The following is a 19,224-nucleotide window of genomic DNA, read 5'->3' on the forward strand; positions in this document are numbered from 1 at the left end:
ACTGGCATTCCCTCATTTGATTTATTTCAGGTTTTGATTTATATGGATGGTTTCTCAAGGAAGGTGTTGGATATGGTAAACATAGTTATCATTATGGGTAAATATATATAAATAAATGCAAATGGAAAAACAGTAAAGCCTCCTTAATCACCCATAAAGATGTTATCTTAAGAATAATCAGTCTCTTAATGAATTATATGAGGTCATGTCTAAGCCTCTTTCATTTAAAGTTATAGCCCTTGTTGCTCAAATTCTTTAAGTTTACATTTTGTTATATTGTCAATATTATTTAAATGTTTTTTTCTTCTTTTTCTTCTCTACTGTTTTTTGTTATACAATGCATATGTGTGTATGTGTATATATATGTACACTAACTATATGACTAGAGGTATATGTATATGTATATATGTATATTTTCTGGCCTTTAAATTATTATTTTGTATGCAAGCTACTGTTCCCTTCTTGTGTTTGTAAATTGTAATTGTTCAATAAAAAGAAAAAGGTCATAATTACTACTAACATTATAACCTATTGTGTCGTCTTTCTGCTGTATGTCTTAAAAGACATCCGTGATTTTGTTGTGGTTGTGATTCCACTGCTATACACCCTCCTCTCATCCAACATGCTGTTTGGGGGAATTAACGATAAAATCATTTATGAGGCACTATACTGATTGGCTGGCTATACTGCCTTGTCTCTTGACAGAAACAATCACTGCTCAAGAGCGGATCTGATGCTACAAAAAATGATTCAGAATTATACACAGAATATCACTAGGCTATTTGTTCCCAGTGAGACATCACACCAGGCGACAGCTCTAAATGGCTTGTTCAAATGTTCAGTGTATTTTCATCACATTAAGATGTCCATGAAACAGTGAGGTGTATCAATATTATCCGCCATCATGATTTTACAACCGACAGAATTCCAAAACCCCAAAACCCCAACCCCACCTGCAATAATGATTATCGCCCTGTAGCCTAAACCTCTTTGGTGATGAAGAGTTTTAAAAGGCTCATTCTACCCCAGCTACAGAGGGATGTTTGTGGGCTCACAGACCCACTCTTGTTTGCCTACAGGCAGCAGAGAGGTCCTAAATCCTAATAGCAGAGACAACCTAAAATACTTAATTCAAGACATGGCTAAAAATGTCCACACCCTTAAGTACAGGAACATAAACATACCCAGCCTGAAAATGTTAGGGCCAAATTATTATAAAATAGAATCATTCTGAATTTACCATTGGCTGTGTAATTAATGTGAGTCATATACTATAATGTGCTGATCTATGGGCGAGATAAATGTTTACGCCCTAAAGATCTTGATAAGAAAATCTACCAACAGATTTTGTCTGGCGTCCACCATGAGCATCAGGTCACTAGGGGCTGATTTCATGTAGTCTCTCCCACATAGGTACACACACACACACACACACACACACACACACACACACACACACACACACGAACACAGCTCTCGGCTCTAAGGTGTGGACACATTTCCATCTGCTGATCCTTTAGAGCATTGCAATGCGCTCTGCAGCTATTTAGAGCCAGACCGGATCTAAACGCTACCCTGAGGAAAAGTGCCTCGCTGAGAAAAATTAGCATCTCAGATTTACTCAAAATTTTCATCCCAGCAAATCTCTTTCCAGTCATTGCTTCTGCTTAAGTGCGATCCGCAGCTTTGTCATGAATACTTTAATTTAGGTCCTGAAAACAGCTCAACAGCAGCTGCCAGAATATCTATAATCCCCCAAAATATTTCAGCAACCCTGTATTAATCAGACACCTCAACCCCCAGGTGAAGCAAGTCCTCCTCTGGACTAAGAAGCACAAATAAATAAATACTGTGTAACTCTGATGAGAAGAAACTGCCACCAACACATCACTGCACTGAAACATTGCTACTTATTTTTAATCTTCTTCAAACTTTCCAAACATCATTGGTAAAAAAGAGCATATCTTTTGCAATTTAATTAAAATATTCGGAAAAAATTATAGAAAAGCCACTGTAGATGATTTACAAAATATATACATTAAACCTATACATGTACATACACACACAGACATATACAGGTATACAACACATACGCAAACATCCATATTTGCATACAGTGGGGTCCAAAAGTCTGAGTCCACTGCCAAGAACTGTACATTTTAATGATAAAAACCCATCTGATTTGCTATATTATGCTTTACATGTGTAATTTATATTGCTGCTAAACAATAAAGGATTTCTGCTGACAAAATACTTTATCACACAGGAAGAAAATCTATCAGAATTTGAACTTTAGGGCTGCGATTGGGGAGCTTTTTGCAGGCCTAAAGTGGCTGCATGAGGGGTTTAAGCAATAAATACTAAAAACTACTGTCAAGCATGGCACTGAAAACCTTCAGTTATGGGTATATTCTGATGGGGATATTCTTCTTTTGTGGAGTTGGTGACTTGAAAAGGATCAACTACACACTGACATTCATTTTTCAGCAAAACAATGGCTGTACGTGCATCAAAGCTATGTTAAACTGTTTGTAGTCCAAGAAAAAAGAAGTGTTGACTTGCATGTTTTTTTTTTACTTCACAAAATATTACAGTACAACTCAAAGATGCTCTTGAGAGAGAGAACTTTGATAATGTGGATTCTCTAAATCTTAAAAAAACCCTGTGTTGTGCACTATGCGTGTCTTTCTGCAGAACATTACATGTACAGTGGCGAATGGAAACTGTGGACACACGCATATTGAGAAATTTTGACTTTCTAAGTGTTGTACTTACCACATGAATAAAATATATAAAAACATTCAGATTGAGAAATTATTTTTGTTGAAGCTTTGTGTTCGTTTTTGGACTCAGGCTTTTGGACCCCACCGTACATCTGTGTGTTCATGTATTTGTATATACCTGATGTATATATTGCATCATTCATCTACATGTAACCAAATCAAGAACACACTACACAATCTCCTTAGACGACAAAAACTGTCCTCACCTAGTGGTCCTCAGGACCTGGCCACGCATCAGCACCTGAAAGCCTTTTCACCACAAATGTGGCATCAAGATGTAAAAAAAAAAAAAAAAAAAAAAACAGTATACAGGGAGGACAGTTTATACTTTCCAGGACTTTCTAGCATGGCCAGCTGCTGATAACCTTATTGACAGAGGTGAGGAAAAAAGGAGAAATACTCAAAATAATACACAAGCCATAGGAACAAATGTATTTCTTAGAAGTCGTGACATCAGTAATTCTATATAAAAGCACAGAGAGATTATGGGACTGATCGAAGGGGCACACTGACCCATGCTGTTCTAATGGTGACCATGGCAACAACATGTGGATGGATGGACAGCTGAGGGTGTACATTAACTTTAAATTCACATAGCTGGTTTAAATCAGAGAGGATCCTGACAGAAGAATATGTACAGGAGCTTAAGTCTCAAATGTTGGACAGTGAATGTTTGTTTAGTAACTGATCAGAGCAAAAGTTGGCATTGATGTTCTTTTTATGTACATTGTAAGCTAGGACTGCATTGAGCAAAGACTAATTTACAAGTTTAGTCATGACATCTAACTAGGTTGAGTGCAATTTTCAAAAATCAACATTTCTGCTGAGAGCGTCCCATTGATTCTGCTCGCTGCTTGTTTTTTCAGGCAGCATAATAAAAAAAAAAAAAAGTATAAGCACTTGATGACAGAGGACTTAAGCTCTAAAAGAACTTAATTACAAACACTGCTACACTGGCAAGTCATATTAGGTTGAATGCCAATTAACAGCAAAACAAGAAACCTGACAGTGTTCTAGAGAGTCTAAATCATCTGGGTCCAAAATGCAAGTGCAACGATCAAAGAACCTGCAAAAATAAATTTGCATTTCAAGTGGCGTTCTCTTAAAATAATGGCAGAATATGCCAAACACTACAATGAAAAAGACAAACAGAAATTAACAGTATAAAGGATGCTGACATATACAGTGATTGTCTCACAAGCTAATACGACCCAGTTTTGTAGCAGTGTTTGCCATGGTGATTTTCTGACTGCAAACTAATTCTTCATGTAGTGTTTACATCATTTTGTACACCCCCTGAAACTCTTCCAAGTTCTGTTTGTCTACTTTTGACCCCACTCATCCTTCAGGCTTGTCCTTGCCCTCTCCTCACCCATCTCTTCTCCCTCTCAGTTGTAATTTCCCTTTCCATCAATCTTTCTCTGCAGCCTTTAACCATGTTCCATTAGAAGATACAGTTGCTGCCGTTTGTCCTTTTCTTTCTTTGCAGCCACCCTTTTGATCTACTCCTGCCTTGTGCTTTTCTCCCCCTGCATATTACATATTTATATTACCCTCTTAATAATGCACCTTGCACCATCCTAAGCCTCCTCTTGTTTGTACTCCATTGTGCCTCCGTTTCTACTGCTGCTGTATCCCACAGGGAAATTTGCTCCATTGTTCCCAGTTCCTTCCCCTGCCTCGAAGCTCTTCTCCTCCAGTGGTTTGCCGATCCAGGCTCCATAACCGTGGACGCTGAGTGCTTGGAAGAACTGTTGCTTGGCTAGCTGGAAGGACATGGCAGACATCTTGGCCTGAGCGTAGGAAGGCAGGGAGAGGAGGTCAGTGCGGCCGCACCGCTGGCACAGAGAGCGGAACAGACCGAATAGGTTGGATTTGGACACTCGGGACACAGCCAATTTGTTCCTAGAGGGAAGACATTTAGAGGGCTCTTTAGTTGAGAGGAGACAGTCATGGAAAACATCATTGTTTGTCTGCCAAACTGGCATGACACAATTTTTCCTCTTATGTCTTTGCTTGTTAGCTTACTTCAGTGCCTGCTGCTCACTGATTTTTAACAATTATATGAAAATTAAATTAAGCCATGCCAGCAGCATGCTCAAGGGATGGTAATTCTGGTCTATTGGTTGGCTAGTCCACCACTTTGGTCCAGACTGAAATATCTCAACAACTATTAGATGGATTGCTGTGAAATTGTGTACACACATTCAAGGTCTCCAGAGGATGAATTGTAATAACTCTGATCTCCTGGCTTTTCCTGTAGCACCATAATCTGGTTGAATTTACAAAACTCATGAAAGCATGAGTACTAAAAGTAACACGGTGAACTAAACATTATACCTGCTGAAAATCAACATGCTTGCATTATCATTGTGAGCCATGCCAGTGGCTGTAGAGTCTTAGTCTTGTTACTGAATACAACAGGGAACTTCAGATTATCCAAAATAAATGCTGCCAAGGGCGTTCAGTTTAATTTGCAGATCTAATTCCACATTACTATTTTTAAACTACTTCAAATTATTCTTCTGAAGACAAATTCCAGGAATGTCTTTTCACAATGATACGGTGTTAGATCAATGTCACAACGATCAATAACTCATAGGTGAAAAAACAAGATCAAATCTCAGGAAAGCATTTTAGAGGCATATTGGGCTACTGGGTAAATCAATTCAAATATTAAATTTCTGCTGAGGCAAAGGATTGACTTGAAGATGACAGAGGTACAAGGGTATATCTAGCTACTGGAGAATAAACAAACAATCTTAAGTATTAATAAGCAATGTGTGTTGCTGTCAGGAGTGACAGGATTTAGTTTGGCTACATACCCATCTAGTTTGCCTTTGGTCCCGTCAAGCACCTCTACACTGTGCTGGTCTGGAAAACTCCAGTTCACACTGGATTCCTTGGTCTTGCCTGTGTGACGTGTAGAGTCGTACACACTCACCCTGCCCACCTGCAGTCCAGCCAGGTGGTGTGGGAGAAGGGAGGGGGACAGAGAGCATATTGTGTTCAATCAGGCTAATTTAGCTCTGCAATGTGAGTCAGCAATTCCAAACAGAGCATATAAAACGAGTTGTGTAATGCATGTGTCAGTGTGATTACTGTGACACACTGTGTGTTGATTACTGATGGTAGTTTCAACCAATTCCACTGATGTGTAATTGAAAGCCATGTGAGTGTTGAAAAACTGGTCAAAAACTAGGAACTAGCTAAAATGAATATAGCTGTCTGCTACTGTATTTCTCAGGCATTTTGCCTGGCGGTGTGATTGTGACCTAACCGTTTTCTGCTAATTAATGGACGAGCCAAATTTAGAGAAGATAAAAAGTGAAGAAACAGTTGTGCAGGCACAAATAGGAGTGTTGGCAGCTTAATTGATGAATTTAGTGAGAATGACCTCAATATTTCTTAATAATGTCTTCTTGTGACATTGCTGAAAAGTTGTGTTTACCTCAGGGTGGTTTAGCATAAAGGGAGGAGGGAGACTCTGGGTGAAAGCTTCACCGTCTCTGGCCAGCCGACAGCAAACAGCACGTGTCAAGTGACCGTGGCTGTACAGATAGCCTGACAGATGGCAACAGCAAACACAGGTTGTAAAACAGACATTTGAGACGAGAAGCGACGTAAAAGTGGGAATTTATCAAATTTCATTGACAAGTTAACGTTCATGAATATCTGTCACATCATCTGTTCTTCAACTGGCTTCACTGTAATATATATCTCAATGCAACAGAATGTTTTACCAAGCGTGATGGACTTCAGGTAGATGGGATGCAGGAAATGAGTGAGCAGCGCCCCCTGCAGGCCCAACACATTCCAGCGTAGGATCTTATCACTGCAGCTCATGGTTCGCAACCTCTCGCCGTGCTGGATGCCATCCCAGGTAGGTACAATGGCACTTGACTCCACTGGGATGGTGCCCTCGCCTGGCACACACACACACACACGCACACGCACACACACACACACACAGGTCACAGGTCTTGCTCAGAGGCCCGGGAATGGAATCATTTGCTTGCTCCATGCACTGATGATGACAGATTTATGAGTCTCATATCTCACCATTCTCCACTTTGGTGCGGAGCTTGCCCTGCTTAGCATTCTCAAACAGAGGCTGGTGGCCCTCCACCTCATCCCCCGTCTCACTGCATGACTTATCAAACAGAGCCCCATCCCCGCATGGTGCCGTGCTTTAGTAAGGGAGAAAGAAGACAAATAAGATATTGACATGACACACACCAAAAGTTTCAAAGGAAGAGGGACATCGATCCAAACATTGACGAATCTGACTAATGGACAGGATGGGAAACGAAAGACGAGATTGTGCAAAGAGGTGAACGAGGAGAAAGAAAACATCTGATACTCCCACCTGATGTAAAGGTGAAAGGTGATGTCAGATTTGATCCGCAGTTTGGTTTTTTCCGCTGGCTCAAATATACTGTCATCTGCGCCATCATAGTGCTTGAGCAGCTCGCTGTACAGAAACCTGAGAGGCAAGAAGTCGTTGAGTTAGACTTATAAATAATGTCCTGAGGACTGGGTCTGAGAGAAGAGCTGGGTATATTTAGAACTGGGAGAGAAACATTGATAAAAGAGTAAGATCTATTTCTACCGAACAAATCCCCTTCTGGAGATGATTTCAGCATGGCAATCATTAACGGTGTCCCCTTTAAGGCTCAGCTCCTCCCCTTTAACACAGCGATTCCCTAACAGAAAAAAAGACAACAAGGAAGACGCATTCAATGTCAAAGAACACAACAACTCAGTTCTGCAGTGACCTAGTTCTTTTTTAGCTTTCTGACAGTGCATGCCTGTGAGCACAGGAATCCATAAAACTTCCTCACATCATGGAAATGAAGTGACTACTTATTTTCTTATGCTGCCAGGCACTTCCTTATGCTACCTGTTATCACCACTACCTCCTTTACTTTAAGTTACATGCTAAAGGTAATGGATATACCAGTTCCCAGGCTGACAACAGTCCCCAGGCCCTCCCCCCTCCTCATGATGATGGTGGCCAGGATCTTGCGTCCCAGAAGGCTGTGCTGGATTCGTGTGGTCAGGGCGTTGAAGCGCTGGTGACTCAACATTGCTATCTGGTCATGCAAAGTGCTGCCACTCACTGGAAGCTAGAGAGAGAGATGTATACAGGACAGGAGAGGCAAAATAAATGGGAAAAGATTATTTAATAGTCAGTGTATATGAGATGTGTTTCACTGAGTAGTCCAATTAGAAGTCTCACAAAACTATACTAGAGAGTCAGTTTTTTTTTTACAGGCTTATTGAGGCTATCTAGCACAGGCCTAAATTAACATGTGCAGCCAAAGAATGTCTAATGTTTTTATATTAAATGTCTGTATATTGTCAATACAGATTCACCACTTCCTATAGATGCTACAAAGCTAAAACCTTCCAGTGAAGAGAACTGATTAATTTACTGTGAAGCAGAAAATATGTGAAGTTATAGATTCTGGGTGTAGTCTACTTTAGATTGGTTATGTTTTAACTGAGGTTACAGGTGATAAATATGTATATAGACATTTATGCTGTCATACATGCAGGTGCTTACTGTAGTTCTAGTTGAAGCTCAATCTTTCATATCAAGGTAGGCAAAACCTCATATCTCTGCTATTTCTCTCATAAAATTTTGTACTGCCTTATCCCAGAGAAGGCTCTTTCATGACAGAAAATGTGAAAAAAAAGTTGGTACCTCCGCTGGGATAAGCTCCCCAGTGCGGGCTGCCCTCTCAGCCTCTCCAATGAGAACCCGTAAAGCAGCATCTGCTGCTTCTTGTTTCCCCTGTTTTTTGTTTGAAGCACAGACTGGAGGGAACCAGCGTCCACCCAGCTTGGCCTGGTAGGTGAACCTGAGCAGGAGGGACAAGGAGAAAGGCAATCAGAAGAGGATAGAACAGGGTTTTCAAACTAACTTCAAGATCCAACTTGTTTTCAATGACATTCAGTGTTTTCATTTGTGAAATTCTGGGACAAAAAACTAGGCAACAAGTCAAAATATATCATCACAGAGGCCTCATTTTGTATTCATGATCTGGTCAAGTCAGGAAACGATGATTATAAAATCATTCCTAATGTTGTCTTTAGTGAGTGAAGTGTTATTTGAACAAGAGAAATCAAAAGAAACATTGCAGAAAGGCCTCAAACAATGTTCTACACTTAAAAAGGATTTTCTTCCTCAAATACAAAAAGGAACAGATACTTCCAGGACCAGGGAGACCCTGACAGTAAGATATTTTTATCCAGTGTGTAGATATGTATCTGGTGTGCCTGGGCATTACACACATACTTAGGCTCATGTGGTGGCCCAGACTGGCCCACCAGGCGGATCTCAGCAGCAAAGCCCCGGGCTCTGGCATACTCCAGAAGACCTGATACTGCGTTGTTGTTAAGGTGGTTGATGAGGTCTCCAACTCCTGCCTCATGGGCTGCTCGCAACTCATCCGCTGTCAGAGGGGGCAAAGAGGGGCATGTAGTCCCAGAAGCAGCGGCATCACTATCGCTGGAAGAGCCCAGGGGCAACTGGGGCTGGAAAAGGGAGAAGGGGGTAAAGTTGAGAAAAACAGATGTAAACTGTATTGAGAAAAGGAAGCAGAAAGAGAAAGAAACAAAAACACTACTTTCAACCTGAGTGATCTATTGTTTTTTAATCTTTTAAGGAATAAGCAAATACCTCTTTTTCCTCCCAAAGGAAGACCTTATTTATTCTCTCACTTCTCACCCCTACCTTGTTGAGCTGTAGTTTCCCATCAGCCATTAATTCTTTGACAGCCTCCTCTGCTGCCAGCTGGCGGGCTGCCTTCTTGCTTGGAGCCGAGGCCTCTGCAAACAAACTTTCTCCAACCTTCACCCTGTACATAAACCTGAACATAAGACAGAGAGGGTGAAAAGGGTGGAAAATGTTTCTAGTTTTGAATCTGAGATCAGACATGATGTCACACTTTTATGTGATACTATTCCAGATGCCTGATCTCTCACATTTAGATAAAAAGGAGGAGGCGCAACAGTGTGAAACTGAGGAAAACACAAGTTTGTACTGAATCTCTCAGCCAGACGACTGCCTAAAGGGATGGATTAAAAACAAAGAGTGGTAAAGAGTAGAGGGACACAGACAGTATTATGTTCTTTGTCAGCTGACATTGAACAGAAATAGCTGATCAACTCCTTCCCAGAGGAGAAAATATATGACCACAGAGGACTCCAAGAATGTGGGGTGGGGGAGAACAACATCCAAAAGGACAGATTCAGAGGGGGTTGAAGTATACACTACCTCGGGTCATGTGGTGGGCCTGCTTGGCCAGTGATGATGAATTCAATGGGGTTCCCGCTGCGCTGGCTGTACTCCATAAGGACAGACACCGGATTCTTCCCACCAGGCAGAGACCTGGACAGCGGCTGACGAGATCCCTCTGCCATCCCCATCACTTCCACACTACTTGTCCCAAAAATTTCCCCCATGCCTTCAGCTGCCCCCTGATAGACAGCAGAGGAGAAAGAAAATAATCTCCACAGCCAAACTTAAGTTTACAGTGCCTAGTCTAGTGAAATAAATGTAGCTCTCCCTATTCACATGTAACGTGCCTGACCAATCCCAGGTGACTGTTTAAGTGTACTGTCATTAACTTTGACATGGCCGTCTTTAAATACTGACAGGGGCTAATTTTCACACATTCAAACACGAACTTACACTGGTTTCTGAGAGTATATCCATCACTTGGTCCATACTGGCAGTATTTCCCTCGTCTCCTGTGCTCGCACCTCCCTGCATCTCTCCGATGAGAATGCGCAGGGTGGCTGCAGCAGCGTCCTTCTTTGCAACCTTCTTACTGGAAGCTTCTGCGATAGGAAAAAGTCTCCTGTTGAGCATCACCTGCATACGGAATCTGACAGAGGGAGAGAAAATATATAAATGAGGCACAGTGATCTGTCGATAGATGATTCATATAGCAGCTACTGTTTTGCATACAAGCAAAGTAATTTTCATCCTTGATTGGCGGCCTCGTATGTCTTCATTAAAGCAGATTTATTTCTCAGAGAGTTTGAATCAATAGATTTGTCAGCAGGTGCTTTGCAGAGAATAACAAACATGGGTGGAAAAACAAAAAAAAAAAGATACATGTTATATAGTGAAACAACGAACAGAACTTCACAGACTTCAGTCTTCAAGTGCTGTCTAGCTAACCTTGCAGCATGAATACATAGACTATGTTCACAAATGAAATTGCATTACCCCTTGCATCAATTAAAACTTTACAATAACAAATAGATCATGTGACTAACCTTGGGTCGTGGGAGGGTCCCGACTGGTCGAGGAGCAAGAACTCACAGTTCTGGCCCAGATACTGGGCATACTCCATAAGACCACTCACAGGGTTCTTCAGTCTCACCTCCTGTAATTTTGCCCACAAGTTCTGGGAAGGTGGGGCAGCCAACGACACAGCAACAGTTCCAATAGCGTTGGTCTTCTCTGCGGCCAGTCTCTCAGCGTCTGTTTCTCTGCGAATGGCATTTAGGAATTCTGGGATATCGTCGGTGGCCCACTGTCCTTCGCTGGTCTCTTCCTCTTGTTTTGAAGTAAAGGAGGGAGGCTGGACGGTGGAATGAGGCTAAAGAGGGAAAAGGAGAAGCAGAAAATCAAGGTAGACCTCCAAGGTTGGTAACCTTAGATTAATGTCTGGTAAAAACACACTTCACATTCTCTAAGCTTTTCTTCTCTTAAAGAAAAGGTTAGACTTTTTGAGAAATACACTTTCTGCTACTTTTTTTTTTTTTGCTTTCTGGTGGAGTTTTAGATGAGAAGATGGAAACCATTCTCATATCTGGCAAATTTGAGGCTACAGGCAGCAGCCCGTTAAATTAGCATAAAGCCTCGGAACAGTGGGCAACAAGCGCCCAAGAACATTTCCCATAATGTCCATTTGATTATTTGAATGAATCCTTATATTTTGCTTATTCAGCATATGACTGCCACAATTATATCTCTATATTAGTGCTGCATGATATTGGAAAAAACTGACATTGCAATATCTTTTTCTGCTGTGATAATTATTGCAATATGAAAAAAAAAAAAACAGGAAATTTCACCAGATTCATAGAGTGTGCAGACATACAATTAACAATCATAATCTTCATCATTTGGGTAGTGGTGGTACAGGTGGAGAGGTATTTGGGAAAAACAACACATTTCTTAATACACTTTTCAAATGGACTTGTGTGTTATAGTCGTGTTATTTACATGTAATCAAACTAAAAAATGTGTATCCAAAAACCCTTAAATTGGACTTAATTATGTAATATCACATGGACTGTTCTTGTAGATTAGTCATGGAAAATGAGAACCTTGCGAGCTTTCCTTTTGTATCAAGCAGCAAAAAAGTTGCAGCATGACATGTTTGAGTTAATTTGCCTTAATTGACATCATGTGTCCTGTAATGTGACTATTGCACATGCGCACATCGCCATGTTGATGCTGAAACAATATATCGTGCAGCCCTGTTCTATATGTATAAGAAAATATTCACTATACCACCATTAAAAAACAAAACAAAAAAAAACACAAATTTTACCCACCGCTTCACTATGACTTTGCTCTGGCATCCAACCCTCCTTAAATGGCAGTGGTTCGAGGCTTGGTAGTGGTGGTGACGGCAGGAAGATGGACCCACCTCCTTTCTCATCTCTAGTGGCTACCTCCATCTGGCTCCCCTCAGCTGGAGTGCTCTGTGCGGCTTTGAGGCTCCTCTCCATCCTCTCTCTGCGGTGGTTGGAGAGCTCCCAGGTGGGAGGGTTGACTTCACCATTCTTAACAACTTCACCTTGCTTCTCCAGGGCGTAGAGGGTGGGGTTGACCTGCTTAGCACTCCTAAGACCCAGATTTTTGGCTATGACAAGAGCAGTTGCCTCTCCTGAATCCAGGAGGTACTGCAGAACTTGCTCCTTTTGGTCTGTCATTGTGGGAAGCTTAAGTTCTTGGTCAGGGGAGCTGGTAGTACTGGGATGTTGTTCCTCCTGGTGTTGACCTTTTGCTGGTGACTGAGATTCTTCAGAGTCCGATGACTCTGAAGAGGAGCAGTAAGAAGAGCTGGAATCTGTGTCAGAGTCTTCTTCTTTTACTTGTCCCCTGTTTTCTGCTGTTTCTGTTTTTAGCTCAACCTTGGCTTCAGGGTTTTGAGAGTGTTCTGAACTGACACACTGATGGGGAGGTGGACTTTGTACTTCAGAGTTTTGATCTTCCTCGCCTCTGAGAGGTCCTCTGTACAGAGTCCACTCAGGAGGGAGGAGTCCTTGCTTGGAGGCTTTCTGTGAGCGTTCTAAAGCATAGAGAGCCTGGTTGACTATCTTCTTTGGCAGATGCAGCTTTCTGGCCAACAACTTTGCAGAGATGCTCTCACTTGGCCTCAAACCAGCCAGAGCCCTGTGGACCTGGTCCTGGATGTCAGGAGTGAGTGTGATGTTACCTTTACTAAAGCTCAAATTCCCTGATCTGCTGGATGCAGAATGTCTGTCAAACCTGTCTCCTCCTCTGTTGTGCCTGTCTCGGAGGGACAAGCTCTGAAAATTGTCACACACAGACTCAGGTTGGACGCCCCATTGTCTGTTGGAGTATTGGCTGTGGCTTTTACTTTGTAGCTGGTTTTGATTCAGATGTCGAGGGCCTGGGGTGCCTGGTGGGGGTCCTACACTAGGTGGGCGTGCAAAACTCTGGTCCTGGCTATAACCCCCTCTACCCTTTGGGCTGCTGTTAGGGTTTGGATATCTACTATACCCTGACTGGGGCTGGTATAAAAAACTAGGCGACCTTCCAGGTCCAACTCCCCCTCCACCTCCTCGTGGACTGGCTCTGAACTGTGGAGCCTCAGAGCTCTGTCCTCTGAGGAACTGTACCTGTTGGTACTGAAAAGAATTATTAGCAGGACTGGGACCAAGATTCTGATTATGTGAGCTGTTGGGGGTTATGGGTTTAGGGGCCACTTGACTGTGGCTTGGTATGGGTGGAGCAGAGGGGATGAAAGGAGCTGGGGGTTGTATGGGCACTACAGGATGGGCAAGGCTGTTGTAGTAACTTGGATATGGGCTCGGCTGTGGGCCAGCTCTCGGGAAGAGTGAGGCTGGGCCAGATCTGTAATAATTGTCCTTGGCCTGGAGGTGGGGTGGTGGATGTCTGTGGTAGTGTTCTCTGGAAGGCCCTCCTCTACCTCTGCTCATAGCGCAGGGGTTGAGCGTGAAGGGGGCCGGTGCAGCTGGCTGTGCAGCTTCTGTGTGATTGTATGTCCTCTAGCACTACCAGCAGACCCTGCTGGAAAGTCAGGGCAGGCCAGTTGCAAACTGAGAGCACCTGAAATACAAACAAAGGACAATGTAAGGGGAATATTAAAAAATAGAAATAAATAACAGTAAGATAATTGGATGGTGGAAAAATGAGAAGCAGCCAGGAGTGTAGGAGATACTGTCATTCCAGCCAATAACACAAGTTCAGGCCCTGCTGGCAGCCCTCCAATCTGCTCAAGTGTCCTTGGATAAGTGATTGTATCAATACCAACTCTGAGGACATGGTTTTATGTGTGATCCTACACTCTCACCTTCCTGAAATGTGGCATACAAGAAAGACTTACTCAAGGAACAATGAAATATGTCAGTATTAATGGGAAAAAAGGAAAATGTGCAAAGCTTAAGCTCTGATGTACACAACACTGTCAACGCAGCTGTGTATATCTTCAGATTATACCCTAGCCAGTCTACAAGGATATTGCAGGGTGACATACTGTCTCTCTCAGTCACACTGAAACTTAATCCCAGGGTAAAAGGGTGGTGATTAATAATTCAGACCTTCTTGTGACTATTCTATTTTATTTCTGGCCTTACAAATTATTGCTGGATCTGGATCCATAGCGGAGAGGAAATAGAGAATCTGATGCAGACAAAAAGGACAGTTCCAAGGACACAAGAACGGGAGGGCTGCCTGTCAGTGACAAGCTGTGGGCAGAAAACCATGCAGTTGCTAGCTGACAGGCCTAACAATACTGCTAAGGTTTTGCAGAGCTACGTTAATTCCTTCCTTCAAAAAACACACATGACCAAAAAATACTCATTTAGTAGAAATGTGGATCCTGAGCAGCACAGTCCAGAATTCCAATACCCTTCTATGGTACAACATTGATTCAGCCTCAAGTGTCATATCTGACAACACTCAATAATGTCTATATCAGTGAGACTAACAACAAGGAGACACCCAATACTGAGTCAGGTTTCATCCCCCTGGCCCAGTCAGCATCACTGGTCTGTCACATAGAGCTGAGAAGGCCCGAATGCCGCCACATTAATAGAGAACACCATAGTGTTGGTTCATCACAGTAATAGGGGCCGACAAGGCCAGCAGCCCAGGGGCCAAACAAGGCTGGAGCTGACTCATCTTGACCCTGATGCAAGGCAACAGTTGACGGCCAAAATAACAACTCTTGTGTTTTTCAGAATCCACTTTCATTATGCCCCCTCTTTGATATCAGCCTGGCCAAGACAACCCACGTGTGAAAAGTGATGAATCAACTCTTCTGCACACTTAATGCTGTCATGCCAAGACACAGCTGAACACCTGTCCACAGTTTGATGACCAAAGTAACCCCATCCTTGCTGCTGAGACCTCGTCCTCCCTTTTCAACTGAGCAGTACAGGACGGTACACAATCCCCAATTTGGTACAAAAAAATTCACATGTGTATGCAAAACATCATATAAACTGGTAGCACAAGGCCCAGTGAGCTCACAGAGTATTGTGGATCTCACCTAGTTAAAGTGAAAGTGGCGGCAGTGGAAAAAAGTGGCACGTTTTTACGTTGCTGCTCCTGGAGCTTTCCCAAACGAGATTTATATAACGATTGCTGCCGAAGAGTCTCGTGAAAAATAAAACCAGTTACGAACAACAAACAAAGCACAGGGTAGGCAGGTAGAGTTAGCTGTTGTAAACTGTAAATCACTAATGGTTTATGTTGTGAAACGGCAAAAAATACATTTTCCAACGCGCAGAGTCTTCCGCTTTGGATGAGCCAGGTCCTGTTCGCAGCCTCCACAATGCAAAACACTACTAGTGTCGCTCGCTTATAAATGCTGTATGCAGAGCTGTAAAAACACGTTGCAAAGCTGTTTACTTATATCACGAAAGTTAAGGGAAACCCCACAGCCTCGTGTTAAGCGAGTAAGGGAACATACAATAAGTTTCGATTTCTATTCTAAGAAAAGATAAGTTTCAATTTTGAGTCACGTGACCCGGCAGAGACACACCCATCCAGGGCAGACAGAGATGGACACGCGGGTCTGTAATGTATAAAAGTGCAATTAAAGTAAAGTTCTTCTGTGGCTTCCGGTTCATTTCCATGCTTAAAGAGGTCGCTCTCAAACAATCAATGTGCCTGTGCTACTGTGGAGAGACAAGGACATCCTCCCTTTGAATGCACTGAGACAGAGGAGACATCACATGCTCAGATCAGATTCTCACATTAAAAATAAAACGAGGGGTGGAGAGAATGATAGTAATGTAATACATTTTGGGAGATACAAATATCACAGAAAAACATTGAGATCTTGTAACGTGATTGTGGTAGGATAGAAAAATGACAGAGTACTATACGGTGAAGGTCACTATTAAACACGGGAGTAGCAAAGACACATGTTGTGTTTAAAGGTACAACAGAATCCATTTTCGCCTGAAACAATGCTGGATACCCTCATAAAACTGCACAATTTAAGTTAGAAAGCACTTCTAGTAGTACAGCAGGGAGGCGTGAACTCACAAAGACAGGATTAAACAAAAGTAAAACTTTAGTTAGTGTGAGTGGCTTCCACCATTTATGTTTCAGTAATTGCGCCAAATTTCGGTAGAATTATTATCAAATTTAATTATGAATGACTTCATTTACTTTAATGATGTCTATGTTCCACTTCATTAAATTAAATAAGTATAAATGTACCTAGCTACATTACATCCGCAGGGATTGAGTGAATGACTAAGTAACGTAGCTATACAATATATTGCAAAAAGGTATTTAACCATGTAGATTTTAACACGTTTTAACACGTTTAACACCTCAACAAATTTCACATGTGTCGGTATTAACATGGTCGACACGATACTACGATAAAAGTTTGACAGGATATCTACCAAATTTGAACTAGAGCTCGAAGAAGCAGCAAATGTCACTGCCTTCAATGTTGCCATCTGCTGTGTTGCTGAGCATGTAACAATTAAACCTTTTGATCTTGATCTCTTGAACAAAAACACACAGACATTCACAAAAACACGGATACTCTTCTGAAGATACCATTTCTCGTATAAGTTGCATCTCGCTATTTAAGAGTTTGAATAAACTCATCACTTGGTGTTATGTCACTCGAAAGAAGTGGATAAACTACAAAAAAGGGGTAAGATAATGTTAGGAGGGTGAGACTCATAAGTCATAGCTTTAGCTGTAATCTTCTTCGTTTGCTTGACGCAGACTTTTAAGAAACACAACAAACCAGCAGCTGTTTCAGTGGTAGATATTGAAGCAGCATGTGTAACGTTACTAGCGTTATAACTTGCACATCCAAAGATCAGACGTAAATACGTAAATGTTATTGAAACCGCCGAGAGATAAGTGCTCAGATTTCTTAAACCATTTTAATTTGCTTTGATGTATGCATTTAATATGGTACAGTCATATTAGAGCACAAAACGTGCAGCTGGTAGCAGCCAACTTAACATCCTCCAGCTAATGTTAGCTAGCCTGGTTCACCGCACTGGCACTGCACCATTTCTAACTACCGCCTGCAGCACAGCCAATTTTTAAGCAAATTTAGTGTCTGCCACCGCAAAAAAAACCCAAACTACTCTCCCCCAGCACATGACACATAATTTAAAGAACCCAATTCGGGTCAGTGGATTACCTTAACTCGCAGTGTGTCGCCTCTGTGGGCTCTTGTTGCTGTATAATTTATTAATGCAGTGATAGAAACAATCAAAGAACTGGTGCGCGAATAAGTGACGCTTATCGCTCGCGACCGACACAAACAGTTACACGTCGCATTTGGATGACGCAGCCACAGTGGCAAGGTTCGGATATTTTTCATCTGTGTCTTTATCAGGCTTTGGCTCATTAGGTTGGATAACTTGACAGACCGTCATAACGTACTCAGTTTTGAAACTTTCACCGTGTTACTGCCAGTCGTGGAAAGTACTGTGCTTAAGTACATTTTGATGTACTTGTACTCGAGTATTTCCATTTTATAATACTTTATAGTTCCACTCCGCTATACTTAAGAGGAAAATATTGTACTTTCTACTCCACTCCATTTATTTTACAGCTTTAGTTAGTTTTCAGATGAAGATTTTATGCAATGGATAATATAACAAGCTTTTAAAATACAACACTGTTTTAAAATGATTTTACATACATAATTGGACACGAGACAAAGAAAAAAAGGAATTATAAAAATAAAACAAATATAATACAGCCCAAACCATACCATATTATCCCCTTAACCCCACCCACACCAACCCTCCCCTCAGACTCCTCCAGGCAAAATAATACAAACTACTGGGAACAAATAGGAAGAACTCATAGCACATTACAAATTCATACTGAGAATTCATACCAGGAAGTAATCAACTAACATAGAAGCACAAGATAAGACAAGAAAGACAAAGGAAAAACATACACATAATAATACACAAAAATAAAAGATTAGAGAAAAAAACTGAAAACAGATTTGTGTATCAGAACTTTTGTTTTTTCTTCTTTCCTCTCCCATTAATCATCTCACGACTCCTCAGATTTATCTGGTGACCCTTTGGAGGGGCTCGACCCCTAGGTTGGGAACCACTGGACTAAACTAGCTAACTGTATATAAAGTAGTTCAAACTAGCTCCACCTCCAGCAGCTACAACAGTAATATGCTGCTTACACACTGATGCTTCAATATTAATAATCCAATGATGTCATATACAATATTATATCAGTCAGAGGGTCGAATCAAGTGCTTTTACTTAATACTTTAAGTACATTTGCTGCTAATACTTGCTAAACAGTTGTGGTGTCTCTTCAGTCTCTGTTGTTGGTGGTGGGGTGGTGGGACTGGGTCTCAGTTCTGCAGGAAACCATGACTCTTGTTGTTGTACTTGACCTGAGTCCTGACCTGAGTTTTTGTTGTCCTCACAAAAACTGATATAAGGTGATACAGTGTCTGCATACTCATCCAGATCAGCTGATGTGTCTCTGAAAACATCCCAGTCAGTGCAGTCCAGGCAGAACTGTGCCTGTGCCCTCCTTTGTCCACCTTTTCACAGTTCTCACCACAGGCTTGGCACATTTAAGCTTCTGCCTGCCTTTACTTAAGTATGATTTTCATGCAGGACTTTTACTTGTAATGGAGTATTTTTACATTGCTGTATTGGTACT

The 19,224-nt window shown here is 41.8% G+C and overlaps 1 protein-coding gene across 3 annotated transcripts; it reads right to left on the bottom strand.

The window, feature by feature from the left end:
* Window positions 1-1,891: 1,891 nt before the first annotated feature.
* adar (adenosine deaminase RNA specific) lies at window positions 1,892-17,819 on the bottom strand. 3 transcript variants are annotated; one of them, XM_042424104.1, is made up of 16 exons: window positions 17,714-17,819; window positions 12,369-14,133; window positions 11,079-11,404; window positions 10,486-10,681; window positions 10,069-10,271; window positions 9,526-9,661; window positions 9,088-9,326; window positions 8,494-8,650; window positions 7,744-7,912; window positions 7,396-7,489; window positions 7,153-7,269; window positions 6,846-6,973; window positions 6,527-6,709; window positions 6,235-6,347; window positions 5,609-5,736; window positions 1,892-4,688 (listed from the first exon to the last, which is right to left on the bottom strand). In XM_042424104.1, the coding sequence occupies exons 2-16, from the start codon at window positions 14,001-14,003 to the stop codon at window positions 4,364-4,366; spliced, it is 4,149 nt and encodes a 1,382-aa protein (XP_042280038.1). In that variant the 5' UTR covers window positions 14,004-14,133; window positions 17,714-17,819; the 3' UTR covers window positions 1,892-4,363. The 3 variants fall into 3 exon arrangements, with proteins under 3 accessions (XP_042280038.1, XP_042280040.1, XP_042280039.1); XM_042424106.1 differs by lacking the exon at window positions 17,714-17,819 and adding an exon at window positions 15,802-16,013; XM_042424105.1 differs by lacking the exon at window positions 17,714-17,819 and adding an exon at window positions 15,578-16,013.
* Between the last annotated feature and the right edge of the window lie 1,405 nt (window positions 17,820-19,224).

The sequence above is a fragment of the Thunnus maccoyii genome, chromosome 10 (genome assembly GCF_910596095.1).
Source record: "Thunnus maccoyii chromosome 10, fThuMac1.1, whole genome shotgun sequence".
In the NCBI taxonomy this organism is placed as follows: Eukaryota; Metazoa; Chordata; class Actinopteri; order Scombriformes; family Scombridae; genus Thunnus; species Thunnus maccoyii.